Source organism: Carcharodon carcharias, chromosome 26 (assembly GCF_017639515.1).
Source record: "Carcharodon carcharias isolate sCarCar2 chromosome 26, sCarCar2.pri, whole genome shotgun sequence".
Taxonomy (NCBI): Eukaryota; Metazoa; Chordata; class Chondrichthyes; order Lamniformes; family Lamnidae; genus Carcharodon; species Carcharodon carcharias.
This window is the reverse complement of record NC_054492.1, coordinates 2,538,277-2,555,978: the sequence shown is the minus strand read 5'-3', so window position 1 is coordinate 2,555,978 and position 17,702 is coordinate 2,538,277. Positions and strand designations below refer to the sequence as shown.

The window sequence follows — 17,702 nt, the reverse complement described above, 5'->3', positions numbered from 1 at the left end:
ATCATTGTGTCTTTTAGGGAAAAATTGGGCAAATATTTGAACAAGAAACATGCATAGCTATCAGGAGAAAGTGGGACAATGGGGTTACTCTGTCAAAGTGTTAGCACAGACACAATCGGTTGAATGGTCTCCCTCTCTGCTGCAAACATCTATGGTTCCATAGTTCTATCTTCTAATGATGTTCATAATTATTGCCAATTCTATTATCTGGCCATGATGGATACATCAGACATTGGTGGTTAAGCCAGCATTTATTATCCATCCCTATATACCTTGGGAAAGTACCTGTGAGCTGTCTTCTTGAACCACTGTTGTCCATGTACTTATGGTGCTCCCACAATGCTGTTAGTTAGGAAATTCCTGAATTTAGACCCAACAATGGTGAAGAAACGGGAGAAAATGTCCAATTTTGATGGAGTGTGACTTGCAGCAAAACCTGGAGGGGATGGTGTTTCCACAGCCTTACTGTATCTGTCCTCAGTAATAGAGATCACAAGGAGATGAAACTGAAGTAACTTTGGCAAGCTGCCACAATGCATCCTTTGTAAATTGTACAAACTGCAGCCATGGTGACCTGTTGCTCAATGAGGGTAGAGAATGTGTACAGTGGAACTGAGGCCAACCAAACAAACAGCTCTGTCCCAGATGATGTCAATCTCCTTGAGTGTTGTGGCTGCCCCCCTTCCAGGCAAGAGGAGAGTGTTCCACCACACTCCTAACTGTATATTCTCATAGAATACAGGCATTTTATTACGTGTTTGGTATGGTTGGACTAATCCTCCAACTCTGTCGAGCATGGAGAAGCTCCTGTCTGTAATGTGGGCTGGAAACTCATGCCCAGTCTGAGCTCAAATTTCTGATGAGAAAACTCCCCTGTCAGAAACTGGCTATCAGATCATACTTGTAGTTTCTTTGTGCGCTCCACACACAAATCATTCTGAAATTTTCTGTCTCAGACTCGAGACTGGAAATGGTGGACATTTCAATCTGTTAAAGTGTGAATATTTTGTGAATTTTAGGTTCCATTTCCCCCTGGTGTGGTGAATATTGTCCCAGGATATGGACCCACTGCTGGGGCAGCTATCGCCTATCACAAGGACATCGATAAAGTTGCATTCACTGGTTCCACTGAGGTATGATATTGCTTCATAATTCTGATAATGTGTTCAGATATAGTAAAGATTTTCTTTCTGTTACAAGAAGCTGCTGTAAGTGATGAGACATGCATCTTCTCAATCTTATCCTTCACATATCTGGGTCGAACGAGGAGAGAGGTGCAAGTAAGTGTAATCTGTGAGACGAGGGGGTTACACATGGGTAGAGAGCGGCATGATCAGAGGTGACTTAGCTGGGGGGCATTGCATTACTGGGGGGCAAGACACATAGGCCTGGAATTTCTTCCAGTTCAGCTCAAATCAGGAAATCAGCAGAAACTGTTGAGGAATTTCAATGGCAAATTACATCCAACACAAATCAGATTTCTGCCTTCCTTCACACGGCTTGAAAAACATCGTCCTGAGTGACAGACCCTCGCTCCGTAAAATGACCACAGACCCAGGTTGAACTACCATATACACCTGTGTAGAAGTTGAGTTTCTAAGACTAAATTTTTGGCCAAAAGTAGGGGGTCAGTTTTTACACGTGTAACATTTTGGAGAGGGTGAAATCCATCTGCTCCCATCGCCTCGCTATTGCAGACTGGTGAGTCAGAGACTGTTCCAGCCAAACCTGCCCCCAAAAGAAGACAAAAGTATTTTTATTATTAAACTTTTATTTATAAATGAATAATAACCTCCATGGAGCCAGACATTAATTTCTGTACACTAAATTTAAATTAATCAAAAACAAGGCACATATACAAGTTTATGTAACTTCACTCAGTTTTCTCACAGTACCAAAAAGAATACTACTTAACAACAGAGCATGAACTGAACGTGTATTCAAATCCATAGAAATCACCCTTCTCCTCGTCTTCAGAGCAAAAAAATGCGTCTCAATCTGCTTCTTGAATGGCTTCATCATATGGATCATCAGCATCACCTTCATTAGCAATCATGTTATCATCGGTCATATCGTTCCACAAATAATCATCTTCTGTGCCATCAACTGCATTCCATCTCCCACATTTCTATGCTGATTTGACAACAATCTCCGTTCTGATTTCAGCCCAGGCCTCTACAGCCCATTTGCACAGGATTGCTAATGTCAGAGCCCATATGCTGCCTCCCTTGGTGAATGTCTTCTCTTCTCCGATTGCCCAGCCATTCCACTTTTTTTACATTCCACCCTTGAAGGGCATGTTTAGAGAGACATCCAATGGTTGAACAAGGCTGGTTAGAGCACCAGGAATCACTGCAATATCACTGTTCTGCAATATAGCTTCAGCAACAGCATTATTGACAAGGTGTGATCTGAACATCTCCCAGATGAGAAGGCATTTTTCTTAATGTAGTCCTCCTGGTCGGAGACTCTAAACTTTCCTCAGCGTATTTTCAAGCCACCTTCATCCATCCATCCTTTATTGTGAACATGGATAACTACTTCTTTTGGGAATGGCTGATTTTCTCTTGAAGCAGTCCATGTCCAAATGCAGCAAGACCTGGACAAGTGGCAAGTAACATTCACACCACACAAGTGCCAGGCAATGACCATCCCCAACAAGAGAATCTAACCATCAGCCCTTGATGTTCAATGGCATTACCCTCACTGAAACTCTCACTATCAACATCCTGGGGGTTATCATTGACCAGAAGCTAAACTGGACTAGCTATATAAATACTGTGGCTACAAGAACAGGTCAGGGGCTAGGAATCCTGTGGTGAGTAACTCATCTCCTGACTCCCCAAAGCCTGTCCACCATCCACAAAGCCCAAATCAGGAGTGTGATGGAATACTCCCCACTTGCCTGGATGAGTGCAGCTCCCACAACACTGAAGAATCTTGACACCATCCAGGACAAAGCAGCCCACTTGACTGGCACTCCATCCACAAACATTCAATCCCTCCGCCACCAACACACAGTAGCAGCAGTGTATTCCATCTACAAGATGCATTGCAGCAACTCACCAAGGCTCCATAGGCAGCACCTTCCAAACCCACGACCACTACCATCTGGAAGGACAAGGGCAGCAGATAGATGGGAACACCACCACCTGGAAGTTCCCCTCCAAGCCCCTCACCATCCTGACTTGGAAATATATCGCTGTTCCTTCAGTGTCACTGGGTCAAAATCCTGGAACTCCCTCCCTAACAGCACTGTGGGTGTACCTACACCACAGGGACTGCAGCGGTTCAAGAAGGCAGCTCACCACCACCTTCTCAAGGGCAATTAGGGATGGGCAATAAATTCTGGCCCAGCCTGTGACACCCACATCCCGTAAATGAATTTAAAATAAAATAAACTGCTGAAATGCAATAAGCCTGTCATCAAGTTCTGCTGGGAGATGCTATGAAATCTTGGTCCTCTGTCGCGGTACAAAATCGTTTCTCTTCACAAACCTGGTACTGCATCCAGGGCTGGCTTTCAAATTTGCAATGCCTAATTTTCTTGCTCATTTTAGGGTAAAAATTCAGATCGATTCTCGAGAAGCAGAGAGTCCATTCTGGCGATTTTCATTACTTTACAATTTTGTCTCCCAACCACAGCCACGTGCTAGGCTCTCCTCTGTTCTCACATTTATCCTTAAACGGTGTAGAGAGCTTCCTACAACCTCTAACCTTCTTCTCCAATACACTGAATTCTTCAGCTGTTACACAATTATTTTTCTGCTCTGCAACCTGAATGACTTTGGGCTGAATTTTTGCTGAGTTGGGGTGACTCAGGATCCCTTTAAAAATGGCAGCTGGTCCCAATCCTGGGATCCACGACCCCATTCCCAGGCTGTCTGATTTTCGGGAGAGCGTTTGAAGGGTGCAGGGTAGTTCCTGTTAAGAGAACACACCTGACATTCCCGACATGCCAGCTCCATTCCGGAGAGAGATATGTCCTCCTCCTCTGTAATCTTCATGGAGTTGGGCAGGTTTTCAGAGCCGTGGCACACGGTACCTCAGGGGTCATGAACCCTAGTCTGCATGAGGGGACCTTTCAAAAGGCGAGTTCCAAAGGTCCTCCTCATGTCCCCATGCCACAGTAAAAGCCCCCATACACTGTGCCCCCCACCATGGCCCTCTTGCCCCCTATGCCAATCTATGGCACCTCCATGCCCATTGACCAGCTATACACTGCATAGACCCAATGAACCCTATAGTGGCAGTAGGATGTATAAAAAAAAGTTTTTTTTCATTTATTACCTTATGCCATTTTTAAAAAGAAGCTATTTCCCTACAAGGCAATAAAAGTGTCAATAACCCAAACCCTTTAAAGCAGGCGTGTCCAACCCACGGCCAGCAGGCCGGATTGTGGCCCCTGAAGCCCTTCTATATGGCCCAGGAGCCACTGTTCAAAATGCCAGTCAGACTAGTAAGTGAAATTGAAGATTGTGAAATTGACAGCAGAGTTCAGAGACCGGATTTGTCAATCAAGCAAAGTTTTCTCTGGGGTTCAGCTGTTTCAACGTGAGTAATGAATTTCTGGGCCCTCAGCCTAGCATACGTGATAAGCCATCACACCCCTGACTCATGCTTTGTAGATGGTGGATGGGCACTAGGGAGTCAGGAGGTGAGTTACTCATGGCAGAATTCCCAGCCACTAACCTGCTCTAGTAGCCACAGTGTTTATGTACCTGGTCCAGCACAGTTTCTGCTTAATGGTAACCCCCAGGATGTTAACAGTGGGGATTCAATGATGATAATGCATTGAATATCAAGAGGAGATGGTTATATTCTCTCTTGCTGGGGATGGCCATTGCCTGATACTCGTGTGGCACGAATGTTACTTGCCGCTTGTCAGCCCAAACCTAGATGTTGTCCAGGTCTTGCTGCATTTGGACATGGACTACCTCAGTATGTGAGGAGTCATGAATGATGCTGAACATTGTGCAATCATCAGTGAACATCTCCACTTCTGACCTTATGATGGAAGAAAGGTCATTGATGAAGCAGCTAAAGATGTTTGGGCCTAGGACACTACCTTGAGGAACTCCTGCAGTTATGTCCTGGAACTGAGATGACTGACCTCCAACAACCACAACCATCTCCCTTTGTGCGGGGTATGACTCCAGCCAGCTGAGAGTTTTCTCCAATTCCCATTGGCTTCAGTTTTGCTAGGGTTCCTTGATGCCACACTTGGTCAAATGCTGCCTTGATGTCAAGGGCAGTCACTGTCACCTCACTTCTTGAGTTCAGCTCTTTTTTGTCCTTGTTTGGGCCAAGGCTGTAATGAGGTCAGGAGCTGAGTGACCCTGGCGGGACCCAAACTGGGCATCAGTGAGCAGGTTATTGCTATGCAAGTGCCACTTGATAGCACTGTTGATGACCCCTTTAATCACTTTGCTGATAATCAAGAATAGGCTGAAGGGTGGTAATTGGCCGGGTTGAACTTGTCCTACTTTTTGTGTACAGAGTTTATCTGGGCAATTTTTCACATAGCCAGGTAGATGCCAGTGCTGTGGCTGTACTGGAACAGCTTGGCTAGGGGAATGGCTAATTCTAGAGGACAAGTCTTCAGTTGTCAAGTCTCAGAGACTGTGCAGTATCCAGAAACTTCAGCCAGTTCTTGATATCATGTGGAGTGAATCGAATTGGCTAAAGACTGGCACCTGTGATGCTGGGGACTTCTGGAGGAGGCCGAGATGGATCATCCACTCGGCACCACGGCCGATGGCGGTTGTAAATGTTTCAATCTTGTCTTTTGTCCTGATGTTGATGTGGTGGCACAGTGGTGTTGTCACTGGACTAGCATTCCAGAGACCCAGGGTAATGCTCTGAGGACCTGAGTTCAAACCCCACCATGGCACATGGTGAAATTTGTATCCAATAAAAATCTGGAATTAAAAGTCTATTGAAGACCATGAAATCATTGCTGATTGTGATTAAAAACCCATCTGGTTCACTAATGCCCTTTAAGGAAGAAAATCTGCTGTCCTTAACTGGTCTGGCCTGCATGTGACTCCTGGTCCACAGCAATGTGGTTGACCCTGAACAAGGGCAATAAATGCTGGCCTAGCCAACAATGCCCACATCCTAGGAATGAATTTTTATCCTTGGATTCACCTAGTTCTATTGAAGGGTCATGAGGACTTGAAACATCAACTCTTTTCTTCTCCGCCGATGCTGCCAGACCTGGTGAGTTATGTCAGGCTGTTGCTTGACTAGTCTGGGAGACAGCTCTCCCAGTTTTGACACCAACTAACGAGATGTTAGTAAGGAGGAATTTGCAGAGCGACAGGGTTGAGTTTGCCATTGTCATTTCCAGTACCTAGGTCATTGCCGGGTGGTCTGTACGGTTTCATTCCTTTTTATTAGACTTTGTAGAAGTTTGATACAACTGAGAGGCTTGCTAGGCTATTTCAGGCAGCAGAGTCAACCACATTGCTCTGGCTCTGGAGTCACGTGTAGGCCAGACCAGGTAAGAGTGGCAGATTTCCTTCACTAAAGGGCCAGATGGGTTTTTACAACAATTGGCAATGGTTTCATAGTCACTATTACTGAGACTAGCCTTTCATTCCAGATTTATTAATTTAATTTAAATTCCACCAGCTGCTGTGAGATTTGAACCCCTGTCCCCAGAGCATTAACTTGGGTCTCTGGGTTACTAGTCCAGTGACAATACCACTACAGCATACCTCCCATTAACATTAGAAATAGGAAGGAGTAGGGCTTTCAGCCCCCTGAACCTGCTTTGCTATTCAATAGAATGATGGTGGCTTCAACTCCACTTTCACTCCTACCCACCCCCCTCCCCATAACCCTTGACACCTTTGCTGATCAACTCAGCCTTAACTATATTCAATGATCCAGCTTCCACTGCTCTCTTGGGGGGGAGAATTCCAAAGATTAACAACCGTCTGAGAGAAGAAATTCCTCCTCATCTTCGTCTTAAATTGGAGACCCCTTTATCTGAAACAGTGCTCTGTCATATCTCTCCTTAACTGAGGAGACAAAAACTGTATCAATATCCTAGCTGCAGCCTCACCATTGCCCTGTGCAGTTGTTTCAAGATTTCCCTACCCTTATACTCCATTCCTTTTGCAATAAAGGCCAACATTCCATTTGCCTTCCGAATTACTCACTGTACCTGCAAGCAAACTTTTTGTGTTTCATGTAAAAGACACCCAGATCCCTCTGTGTTGTTGCATTCTGCAGTCTCTCTCCATTTAAATAATGTTCTGCTTGACTATTCTTCCTGCCAAAGTGGACAACCTCACACGTTTCCCACATTATACTCCATCTGGCAAATATTCTCCCACTCACTTAACCTATCTAGATCCCTTTGCATACTCTTTGTATGCTCCTCACAACTTTCTTCCTGCCTACCTTTGCATAGTCATCAGATCTGGCTACGATACAGCCAGTCCCTTCATCCAAGTCAGTAATGTAACTCCTAAAATGGCCTAGTTGCAATTTTAAGATTATGCAGCTTCAGTTCTAGATTCCTCCACCAGATGAAAGTTTCTCGGTATCTTTGCTCTTGAATTCCTTTATCACTTTAAGCTTCTTGACTTAATCCCTCCTCAATTCCTTGTATTTAGGAGAATATGAGCAAAGCTAATGCAAGATGTCCTCATAATTTAACCCCTTTAACCCTGATATCCTGCTGAATCTGCACTGCCTCCCGCTGCCAAAGCCCATATATCTTCATATATCTTTCCGGAATGCACTTCTCCAGATGGGGTCTAAGCAGAGCTCTGTACGGCTATAACATAACTTCCATCCCTTTGTATTCCAGCCCCTCCCCACACCCCCCCCCGCTGCCTCTCCACCACCACCAACCCCCCCACCTCCTCCCCCCACCACCCCTCTTCCCCCCACCACCCCCCCCCCCCCCCCCCCCCCCCCCCACCACCACCACCACCCCCATATAGATAAATGCTGGCATTCCATGACAATTTTTGATTACATTATCTCCCCGTTCACTAGTTTTTAGTGATTTTTTGTGTACGGGCAACTGAGTTTCTCTGGTGCTCCAATGTTTCTAGCCTCTAATCATTATCATCAAATTACAATTCCTCTTTCTCAGATACAAAATGGGTGACTTCATACATCTCCACATTGACCTCCATCTGCCAGGTTTACCAATGGGTTGAATTATACAAAGCACTGGATTCGCTGCCACCCATTAACCACCGCACCCCCCCCCCCCCCACCCCCCTTCAAACCTGTCAGTGGGGAGCATTAAATCCAGCCCAATATGTCTAAATCTCTTTGGAAGTTCTCTTCCAATCTGCACTATTTACTGGGTCACAGCGCTGCATGTTAGATAGATATACAGAGAGAATACTGGTGTTATTGGAACACAGTGCTGGGATAGAGGTTATACCATAAGAATATTTATGCAGTATGTGTAAGTATGTGGACAAATTCCATTTTTAACTCGTTACAAGCATTATTAGTTTTCAAGACCAATGTGTGGATATATTCTGAGTGAGAAGATGAGCCTCTCTGTGTCATTCCCAAACCCATGTGTGTGTTGCTGCATTTGCTATGTTTCCAGGTTGGAAAGTCCATAACTGAAGCTGCCTCCAAAAGTAACCTGAAGAGAGTGACTCTGGAGCTGGGCGGAAAGAACCCCTGCATTGTGTTTGCTGACGCCGACTGTAAGAGCAGCTTTTTTGCTTGACAGCTTCATTTGTATGAATTTCACAAACTGTTACAGAGGAAGAATCCCCTCTCACAACCTCAGGGTTGTGTGCATGTGAATTAAAAGCCACACTTCAGTTACATAGATAGATGGGGGAAGCCTGGGTTGTTCTCCTTAGAGAAGTTAAGAGATATTTGAGGGAGGTGTTCAAAATCATGAGGGGTCCGGACAGAGTAGATAGGGAGAAGCTGTTCCCATTGGTGGAAGGATCCAGAACCAGAGGGCAGAAGTTTAAGATGTTTGGTAAAAGAACCAAAGGCAACATGAGGAAAGCCTTTATTATGCAGTGAGTGGTTGGGATTTGGGATCTGGAATGCACTGCCTGACTGCTGGAGGCAGATTTAATTGTTACTTTCAAAAAAGAATTTGATAAACACCTGAAGAGAGAAAATCTGTAGGCTCGAGGGAAGGGCAGGGGAGTGAGAACTGGGGCGAGTGTGACCTGGGGGTGGGCATGGAGTGGGACCAGGGGAATGGGAACTGGGGGGGAGGGCGGTGGAGTGGGACCCGAGGTGGTGGGGGGGGTGGGGGTGGGGGGGTTGCAGGAAGGGCGGTGGAGTGGGACCTGGGGAAGGTCGGAAAGGGTGATGGAGTGGGTCCGGGGTGAGGGGGCGGGGGTGGGGGGGGTGGGGGGGAGGTGGTGCAGGAAGGGCGATGGGGTGGGACCCAGGGGGGTGCAGGAAGGGTGGGACCTGGGGGGAAGGCGGGCAAATGGGACCCAGGAGAAGGGCGGGGGAATGGGACATGGGGGAGTGGGACATGGGGGAAGGGTTGGGGGAGGGGGACCTGGGGGTGGAGTTGGGGGACTGTGCTGGGAGACTCGGGGAAAGGTTGGGGGAGGGCAAAGGAGGAGGAGGACCCAGGTGAGATGCAGGGGAAGGTGACCCAGGGGAGGGGAGGGGAATGAGCTGAGTTGCTCTTGCAGAATGCTAGCACAGACATGATGGGATGAATGGTCTCCTTCTGTGCTGTAACCATTCTCAGATTCTGTAGGTAAATTCTTCCTGGTCGCACAGAATGAGGGTCTGAACTGGAACTGTCAGGTCAGTGACCTGGTGCCTTCCTGTCTCTGAGGGCTGAGTATCTGCACCAGGCTATTGGCCCTGTAGCAGCTACCTGGTAACCAATCTATATCATTAAATGCCCGTGTTTGTGCTGATTGGGGATGTGCCAGGATGGGCCCCCCCACTGAGGACATGATTAGGAAACTAGCTGGAAACATCTGGCCTGGGAGCAACACGAGGCCTCCTCACCCCCACTGAAGCCTCAGCTGTCAATGGGCCACAGCTGCTGGTATCGGGCTTTGCGTAGAGTGGATTGCCCTGTGGCCAGAGGGTTTTTATTGAGATCTAACCTCTTTAGAGGGTGCCTCAAGATGGAGGTGTCCTGTGTTCCTCTCTGATAGTGACAGCGTCCATCCTCTGGTCAGATCTGCAGCCTCAGGGATTTGTCCACCATCCTTAATTGATGGTGGAGCTGGAAGCAGCTTCTTAAGTAACCATCTCCAGGAATATCTCCCAGGCAGGCCCCCTGACAGGCAAAGTGGGATCAGCATCTGGAAATGATCCCAGCTCCATGCTGTTAATCTAAGGGCAGAATATTTCACCCAAAGATTCCAGGCAGTTGGACTCGGACAGAATTATATTTGAGTTATCCTGCAGTGTGGTTATCGATGTTACTGTCAACAAGCTGTTTGGTGGCCAGTCTTTTCCAACCTGTATTTGCCGTTATGCTAGCAATTTGTTTCCTGGTTTTTCTTTGAAATGATGTGGTTTGGAACAGTTTGGGATGTTTTGTACTTGAAAACCTTTAATGTTGGTGGTCCTGTACAGGTGGAACAAAATGTGTTCCCTTCTCAATCCCAATCACCTGCTCTCGCCCCATACCTTTAGATAAAATCCAATATTTATTCATTTCCCTTTTCAGAGTTGTTATCACTGCTGCTTCCATTGTGTCTGATCATTGATTCCATATCCTTGGACTCTGCACAAAAAGATTTTTCTCGCCATTCCCTCTGTTTTTTTGGTGGTTATCTGAAATAATTAACTCACTGACTAGTGTCAGTAATTTTCCTGACTTCTCTCATCAAAACACTTCATCGTTTTGAATGCCAATGTTTCTTTACCTTCTCTGTTCTATTGTAAAGACCCCCAGGTTCTCTGGTCTCACCTCATACCTAAAGCCTGTCACACTGGGATTATTTTAGTGAATCGATCCCTCCCCATCACTATGGCCTTGATATCCTTCCTAAAAGTAGAGGCTTGAAACTGGGCACAATGGCCTATAAGTTGTCTGAGCCAGTTTTCTGGCCAAGAGTTGAAACTGCGATCAGCAAACACCGGAACAGAGAGGCTCAGAACCCAGCATCTGATCTGAGAGGGCCTCACTTGTGGGTGGATGACCCAGACCTGGTGCTGTGCTCCAACTGAGAGATCTAGACTTAATACTGGCTCTTTATCCAAAAGGAGAGGCCCAGCATCATGAATGGAAGAACCAAAAGGCCCAGACTTGGAGCTGTGCATGAAGTAAGAGGCCCAAGGAGTGATGGAATCTCTCAGACTGGGAATTTCCTCAGGGCTGCTTTTGTTCCATTTTTAAAGATTGTTTTCACTGTCCTTCAGGCAGCATTGTGGCAGCAAAATGGGAGAAGCCCTGAGGAAATTTCTGGTACTGGTGTTTTCAAATAACCAGTGAGTATGATCATTCTGAAGGACATTGTTTTTTCTTTGTCCAGTGACCCTGGCAGTTGACTGTGCTTCACAGGGAGCTTTCTTTAACCAAGGGCAGTGTTGCACTGCTGCTGCTCGAATATTTGTCGAGGAGCCAATCTACGAGGAGTTTGTTCGTCACAGTGTAGAACGGGTCAAAAGACGAGTGGTGGGTAATCCTTTCGATCCAAAAACTGAACAAGGACCTCAGGTAAGAGAATATCACCGGCACTTGAAGAGAAGTTTTAGGACACAGGATGATTAGTTCAGCAGCATAAACCTGCAGGGAATATCTGAAGGATGGATTTATATATTGTGGATTGTGTCTGCTGTAGTTTTACTACTTATCCACACCAGAGTGTCAGCTGTGGTTCAATTGGTAGCACACTTGTCTCTGAGTCAGAGGCTGTCAGTTCAATTCCCAGTCTACAGACTTGAGCACAAGAAATGTAATGATGCCTGGCCAGTGTGGTGTTGCAGGAGTGCTGCACAAACAGACATACCTTCCTTCCGATGAGACTGAGGCCTTGGCTGATCTCTCTGGTAACTGTAAAAGATCACATTGCACTGTTTCAAAGAGCAGGGGAGTTATCCCCAGTGATCCAACCAATATTTGTCTTTCAATTAAAATCACAAAAATCATTATCACTGTTTGTGGGAGCTTGCTGTGCACAAATTGGTGCCATGTTTCCTACATTACAACAGTAACTACACTTCAAGATGCGGCTGTAAAGCACTTTGAGACATCCTAAGGTCATGAAAGGCATTATATAAATGTGAGGCTTTTTTTCCAATTTTCTTTTCAAGCTGAAGATCCTGAGGCCATTTGCTACTTTTGACCAACATTCAAATGTGGTTCTTAAATGGATTTCAATATTCAGATCACAGTAGGAGTGGACTATACCAGAGGGGGGAGGGGGAGGGATAGGTTATCCCCAGGGGTGGGGTAAATTATCCCAGGGTTTACTCGGAGTCCGAGTTGCACTTTTACACGCAGCTATTATGGAGCAATGAATAGTGAAGGTCAAGGCTGTAACTTTCATTCCATCACATGGCTGACTAAGAATCTCTCCCACTCTTAGTGCCTGACATTGGTGTGTGGATTGCAAGGATTTGCTGGTTAATAAGCAATTCCACCCCACCCCCACCCCATTGCCGCCAACCCCCCCACCACCACCCATACCGTTCTCCCCCACCCCCACCACCACCACCCCCTCCACCCACCCCTCCCCCCGGCTTGCTGACTCAGTGCAACAGCCTTCCAAAATGCATGATTAATAATTTGATGAGAAAATGCACTCATTCCATACAGCCTAGTTCATAATTTAAATATATACCTTTAGGCTTTTATAATCTGTCCCTTCTGCCAAATCAATATGTTTACATTGTCCCAAAACTTGTTTGGGTTCATTATGAAATCACAAGATCACTCTGACATCTTCTAGATATTAATCCTTTAAAATGCCAGCTGTGCTGTCACTCTAACCCAACACAATGGGGCTATTTGTCTGGCAGAGGGCTGCAGATTGAATGTTATTGTGTAGCTTATTTATTTTACAATTCATTTGGATGAAACGGTTACTCACCAAAATTTCTGATATGAACTTTGAGTGAAGGAAATAATTCCTAAAAATTATTAAATGCATTCTTATTGCAGGTGTGGAGTTAGAGAATGAGAAGAGTCACACATAACATTAGTGGCAGAGGCCTGTGAAATTAATGGACTGAGCACATCATAAAAAAAGTTTATTCCTGCCTTCAGGATGGTCTCTATTCTTTTACCGCCTATTGGTGGCAGCTCGCGGGCCTGTACCCGCTGTTTTGTAGGTTTCGATAATATTTACCCATCGTCGACCATTTCAAGAGCACCGAAATAGGCTGTGTCACCAAATGTTCCATGTCAATGTTCATACTCTCAACTCACTCCAAGTACCCATCTCTACCAGTCCGCATAATGCTCTATTTTTGTCTCTCCCATTTAAACATCTCTTTAAAAGCATCAATATTCCCTTTCTCAGTTACTCTTTGTCACCGTGGAAATAATTTCCTGCTAAATTCTGTGACTATCAGAAATTGACTCAATCGGAGGAAGCACAGGTCCATTTTACGTGGAGCTGAGTTAGACTAGGGAAAGGTCTGGGAGCTGAGTTAGACTGGGGGAGGGTCCGGGAGCTGAGTTAGACTGGGGAGGGTATTGGAGATGAGTTAGACTGGGAGAGGGTCCAACAGCTAAGTTAGGCTGGGGGATTTTCCGGAATGTGAGTTAGACTGGGGGATGGTGCGGAAGCTGTTAGAAAGGGGTAGGGTCCGGGAGCTGATAGTTTGGGGGAGGATCTGGGAGCTGAATTAGACTGGGGGAGTTTCCGAGAGCTGAGTTAGACTGGGGGAGTTTCCGGGAGCTGAGTTAGACTGGGGGAGTTTCCGGGAGCTGAGTTAGACTGGGGGAGTTTCCGAGAGCTGAGTTAGACTGGGGGAGTTTCCGGGAGCTGAGTTAGACTGGGGGAGTTTCCGAGAGCTGAGTTAGACTGGGGGAGTTTCCGGGAGCTGAGTTAGACTGGGGGAGTTTCCGAGAGCTGAGTTAGACTGGGGGAGTTTCCGGGAGCTGAGTTAGACTGGGGGAGTTTCCGGGAGCTGAGTTAGACTGGGGGACAGTCCAGGAGCTGAGTTAGACTGGGGAAGGGACCGGGAGCTGAGTTAGACTGGGGGAGGATCTGGGAGCTTAGTTAGCCTGGGTTAGTGTCCGGGAGCTGAGTTAGTCTGGGGGAGTTTCCAGGAGCTGAGTTAGACTGGGGGAGGGTCCGGGAGCTGTGTTAGACTGGGGGAGGGTCCAGGAGCTGAGTTAGACTGGGGGAGTGTCTGGGAGCTATGTTACACAGGGTGATGATCAGCGAGCTGAGATAGACTTGGTAAGCGTCCGGGAGCTGAGTTAAACTGAGAGAGGTTCATGGAGTTAGACTGGGGGAGGATCCGGGGGTTGTGTAAGACTAGGGTCGGGTCTTGGAGCTGCGTTAGATTGGAGGTGGGTCCAGGATCTGAGTTAGACGGGGGGAGGGTCTTGGAGCTGAGTTATACCGCGAGGGTGTCCCGGAGCTGAGTTAGGTTGAGGAAGGGTCCAGGAGCTGAGTTTGACTGGGGGAGGGTATGGGAGCTGAGTTAGACTGAGGGAGGGTCCGGGAGCTGAGTTAGACTGAGGGAGGGTATGGGAGCTGTATTAGACTTGGGAAGGGTCCGGGAGCTGTGTTAGACTGGGGGAGGGTCTGGGAGCTGAGTTAGACTTGGGAAGGGTCCGGGAGCTGAGTTAGACTGGGGGAGGGTCCGGGAGCTGAGTTAGACTGGGGGAGGGTCCGGGAGCTGAGTTAGACTGGGGGAGGGTCTGGGAGCTGAGTTAGACTGGGGGAGGGTCCAGGTGCTGAGTTAGACTGTGGGAGGGTCCAGGAGCTGCGTTAGACTGGGGGAGGGTCCGGGAGCTGAGTTAGACTGAGGGAGGGTCCGGGAGCTGAGTTAGACTGGATGATGATCCGGGAGCTGTGTTAGATTTGGGGAGGGTCCAGGAGCTATGTTACACAGGGTGATGATCAGCGAGCTGAGATAGACTGGGTAAGGGTCCGGGAGCTGAGTTAGACTGGGGGAGGGTCCGGGGGTTGTGTTAGACTGGTGGAGGATCCGGGAGCTGAGTTACACTGGGTGAGTGTCCGGGAGCTGAGTTACACTGGGTGAGTGTCCGGGAGCTATGTTACACTGTGGGATGATCAGGGAGCTGAGATAGACTGGGTAAGGGTCCGGGAGCTGTGTTAACTGGTGGTGGGTCCAGGAGCTATGTTAGACTGGGGGAGTGGCCGGGAGTTAATTTAGACTGGGGGACTGTCCGGGAGCTGTTAGAAAGGGAGAGCGTCCAGGAGCTGTGTTAGACTGGGGGAGGGTCCGAGTGCTGTTAGGCTGGAGGAGGGTCTGGGATCTGAGTTACACTGAGGGAGGATCCGGGAGCTGAGTTACACTGGGTGAGTGTCCGGGAGCTATGTTACACTGTGGGATGATCAGGGAGCTGAGATAGACTGGGTAAGGGTCCGGGAGCTGAGTTAGACTGAGAGAGGTTCATGGAGCTGAGTAAGAGTGGGGGAGGTTCCGGGGGTTGTGTTAGACTGGTGGAGGATCCGGGTGCTGTGTAAGACTGGGGTCGTGTCTTGGAGCTGCGTTAGATTGGAGGCAGGTCCAGGATCAGAGTTAGACGGGGGGAGGGTCTTGGAGCTGAGTTATACCGGGGGAGGATCTTGGCGGTGGGTTAGAATGGGGTAGGGTCGGGGAGCTGTGTTAGACTGGGGGAGGGTCCGGGAGCTGTGTTAGACTGGGGGAGGGTCCGGGAGCTGTGTTAGACTGTGGGAGGGTCCAGGAGCTGAGTTAGACTGGGGGAGGGTCCGGGAGCTGAGTTAGGCTCGGGGAGGGTCCGGGAGCTGAATTAGACTGGGGGAGGGTCCGGGAGCTGAGTTAGACTGGGGGAGGGTCCAGGAGGATAGTTAGACTGGGGGAGGGTCCGGGAGCTGTGTTAGACTGGGGGAGGGTCCAGGAGCTGAGTTAGGCTCGGGCAGGGTATTGGAGCTGAGTTAGACTGTGGGAGGTCCGGAGCTGGGTTAGACTGGGGGAGGGTCCAGGAGGATAGTTAGACTGGCGGAGGGTCTGGGAGCTGTGTTAGACTGGGGGAGGGTCTGGGAGCTGAGTTAGACTGGCGGAGGTTCCGGGAACTGAGTTACACTGGGCGAAGGTCTGGGAGCTGAGTTAGACTGGGGGAGGGTCCGGGAGCTGTGTTAGACTGGGGGAGGGTCCGGGAGCTGAATTAGACTGGGGGAGGGTCCGGGAGCTGTGTTAGACTGGGGGAGGGTCCGGGAGCTGAGTTAGACTGGGGGAGGGTCCGGGAGCTGAGTTAGACTGGGGGAGGGTCCGGGAGCTGAGTTAGACTGGGGGAGGGTCCGGGAGCTGAGTTAGACTGGGGGAGGGTCCGGGAGCTGAGTTAGACTGGGGGAGGGTCCGGGAGCTGAGTTAGACTGGGGGAGGGTCCGGGAGCTGAGATAGACTGGGGGAGGGTCCGGGAGCTGAGTTAGACTGGGGGAGGGTCCGGGAGCTGAGATAGACTGGGGGAGGGTCCGGGAGCTGAGATAGACTGGGGGAGGGTCCGGGAGCTGAGATAGACTGGGGGAGGGTCCGGGAGCTGAGTTACACTGAGGGAGGATCCGGGAGCTGAGTTAGACTGGGGGAGGGTCCGGGAGCTGAGATAGACTGGGGGAGGGTCCGGGAGCTGAGTTAGACTGGGGGAGGGTCCGGGAGCTGAGATAGACTGGGTAAGGGTCCGGGAGCTGAGTTAGACTGAGAGAGGTTCATGGAGCTGAGTAAGAGTGGGGGAGGTTCCGGGAGCTATGTTAGACTGGGGGAGGGTCCGGGAGTTAAGTTAGACTGGGGGAGTGTCCAGGAGCTGTGTTAGACTGGGGGAGTGTCCAGGAGCTGTGTTAGACTGGGGGAGGGTCCGAGTGCTGTTAGGCTGGAGGAGGGTCTGGGATCTGAGTTACACTGAGGGAGGATCCGGGAGCTGAGTTACACTGGGTGAGTGTCCGGGAGCTATGTTACACTGTGGGATGATCAGGGAGCTGAGATAGACTGGGTAAGGGTCCGGGAGCTGAGTTAGACTGAGAGAGGTTCACGGAGCTGAGTAAGAGTGGGGGAGGTTCCGGGGGCTGTGTTAGACTGGTGGAGGATCCGGGTGCTGTGTAAGACTGGGGTCGTGTCTTGGAGCTGCGTTAGATTGGAGGCAGGTCCAGGATCAGAGTTAGACTGGGGGAGGGTCTTGGAGCTGAGTTATACCGGGGGAGGATCTTGGCGGTGGGTTAGAATGGGGTAGGGTCGGGGAGCTGTGTTAGACTGGGGGAGGGTCCGGGAGCTGTGTTAGACTGGGGGAGGGTCCGGGAGCTGAGTTAGACTGTGGGAGGGTCCAGGAGCTGAGTTAGACTGGGGGAGGGTCTTGGAGCTGAGTTATACCGGGGGAGGATCTTGGCGGTGGGTTAGAATGGGGTAGGGTCGGGGAGCTGTGTTAGACTGTGGGAGGGTCCAGGAGCTGAGTTAGACTGGGGGAGGGTCCGGGAGCTGAGTTAGACTGTGGGAGGGTCCAGGAGCTGAGTTAGACTGGAGGAGGGTCCGGGAGCTGAGTTAGACTGTGGGAGGGTATAGGAGCTGAGTTAGACTGGGGGAGGGTCCGGGAGCTGAGTTAGACTGGG

At 49.0% G+C, this 17,702-nt stretch overlaps 1 protein-coding gene across 1 annotated transcript in view; it reads left to right on the top strand.

Annotated features, from left to right (window-relative positions):
• The window catches only part of aldh1a3 (aldehyde dehydrogenase 1 family, member A3), a 710,895-nt gene that overhangs the window by 195,662 nt on the left and 497,531 nt on the right, over positions 1-17,702 (top strand). Inside the window, exons 7-9 of the mRNA XM_041175393.1 lie at positions 1,020-1,133; positions 8,591-8,693; positions 11,472-11,656. Of these exons, the coding sequence (XP_041031327.1) occupies positions 1,020-1,133; positions 8,591-8,693; positions 11,472-11,656 (402 nt within the window). The remainder of the gene's footprint in view (positions 1-1,019; positions 1,134-8,590; positions 8,694-11,471; positions 11,657-17,702) is intronic.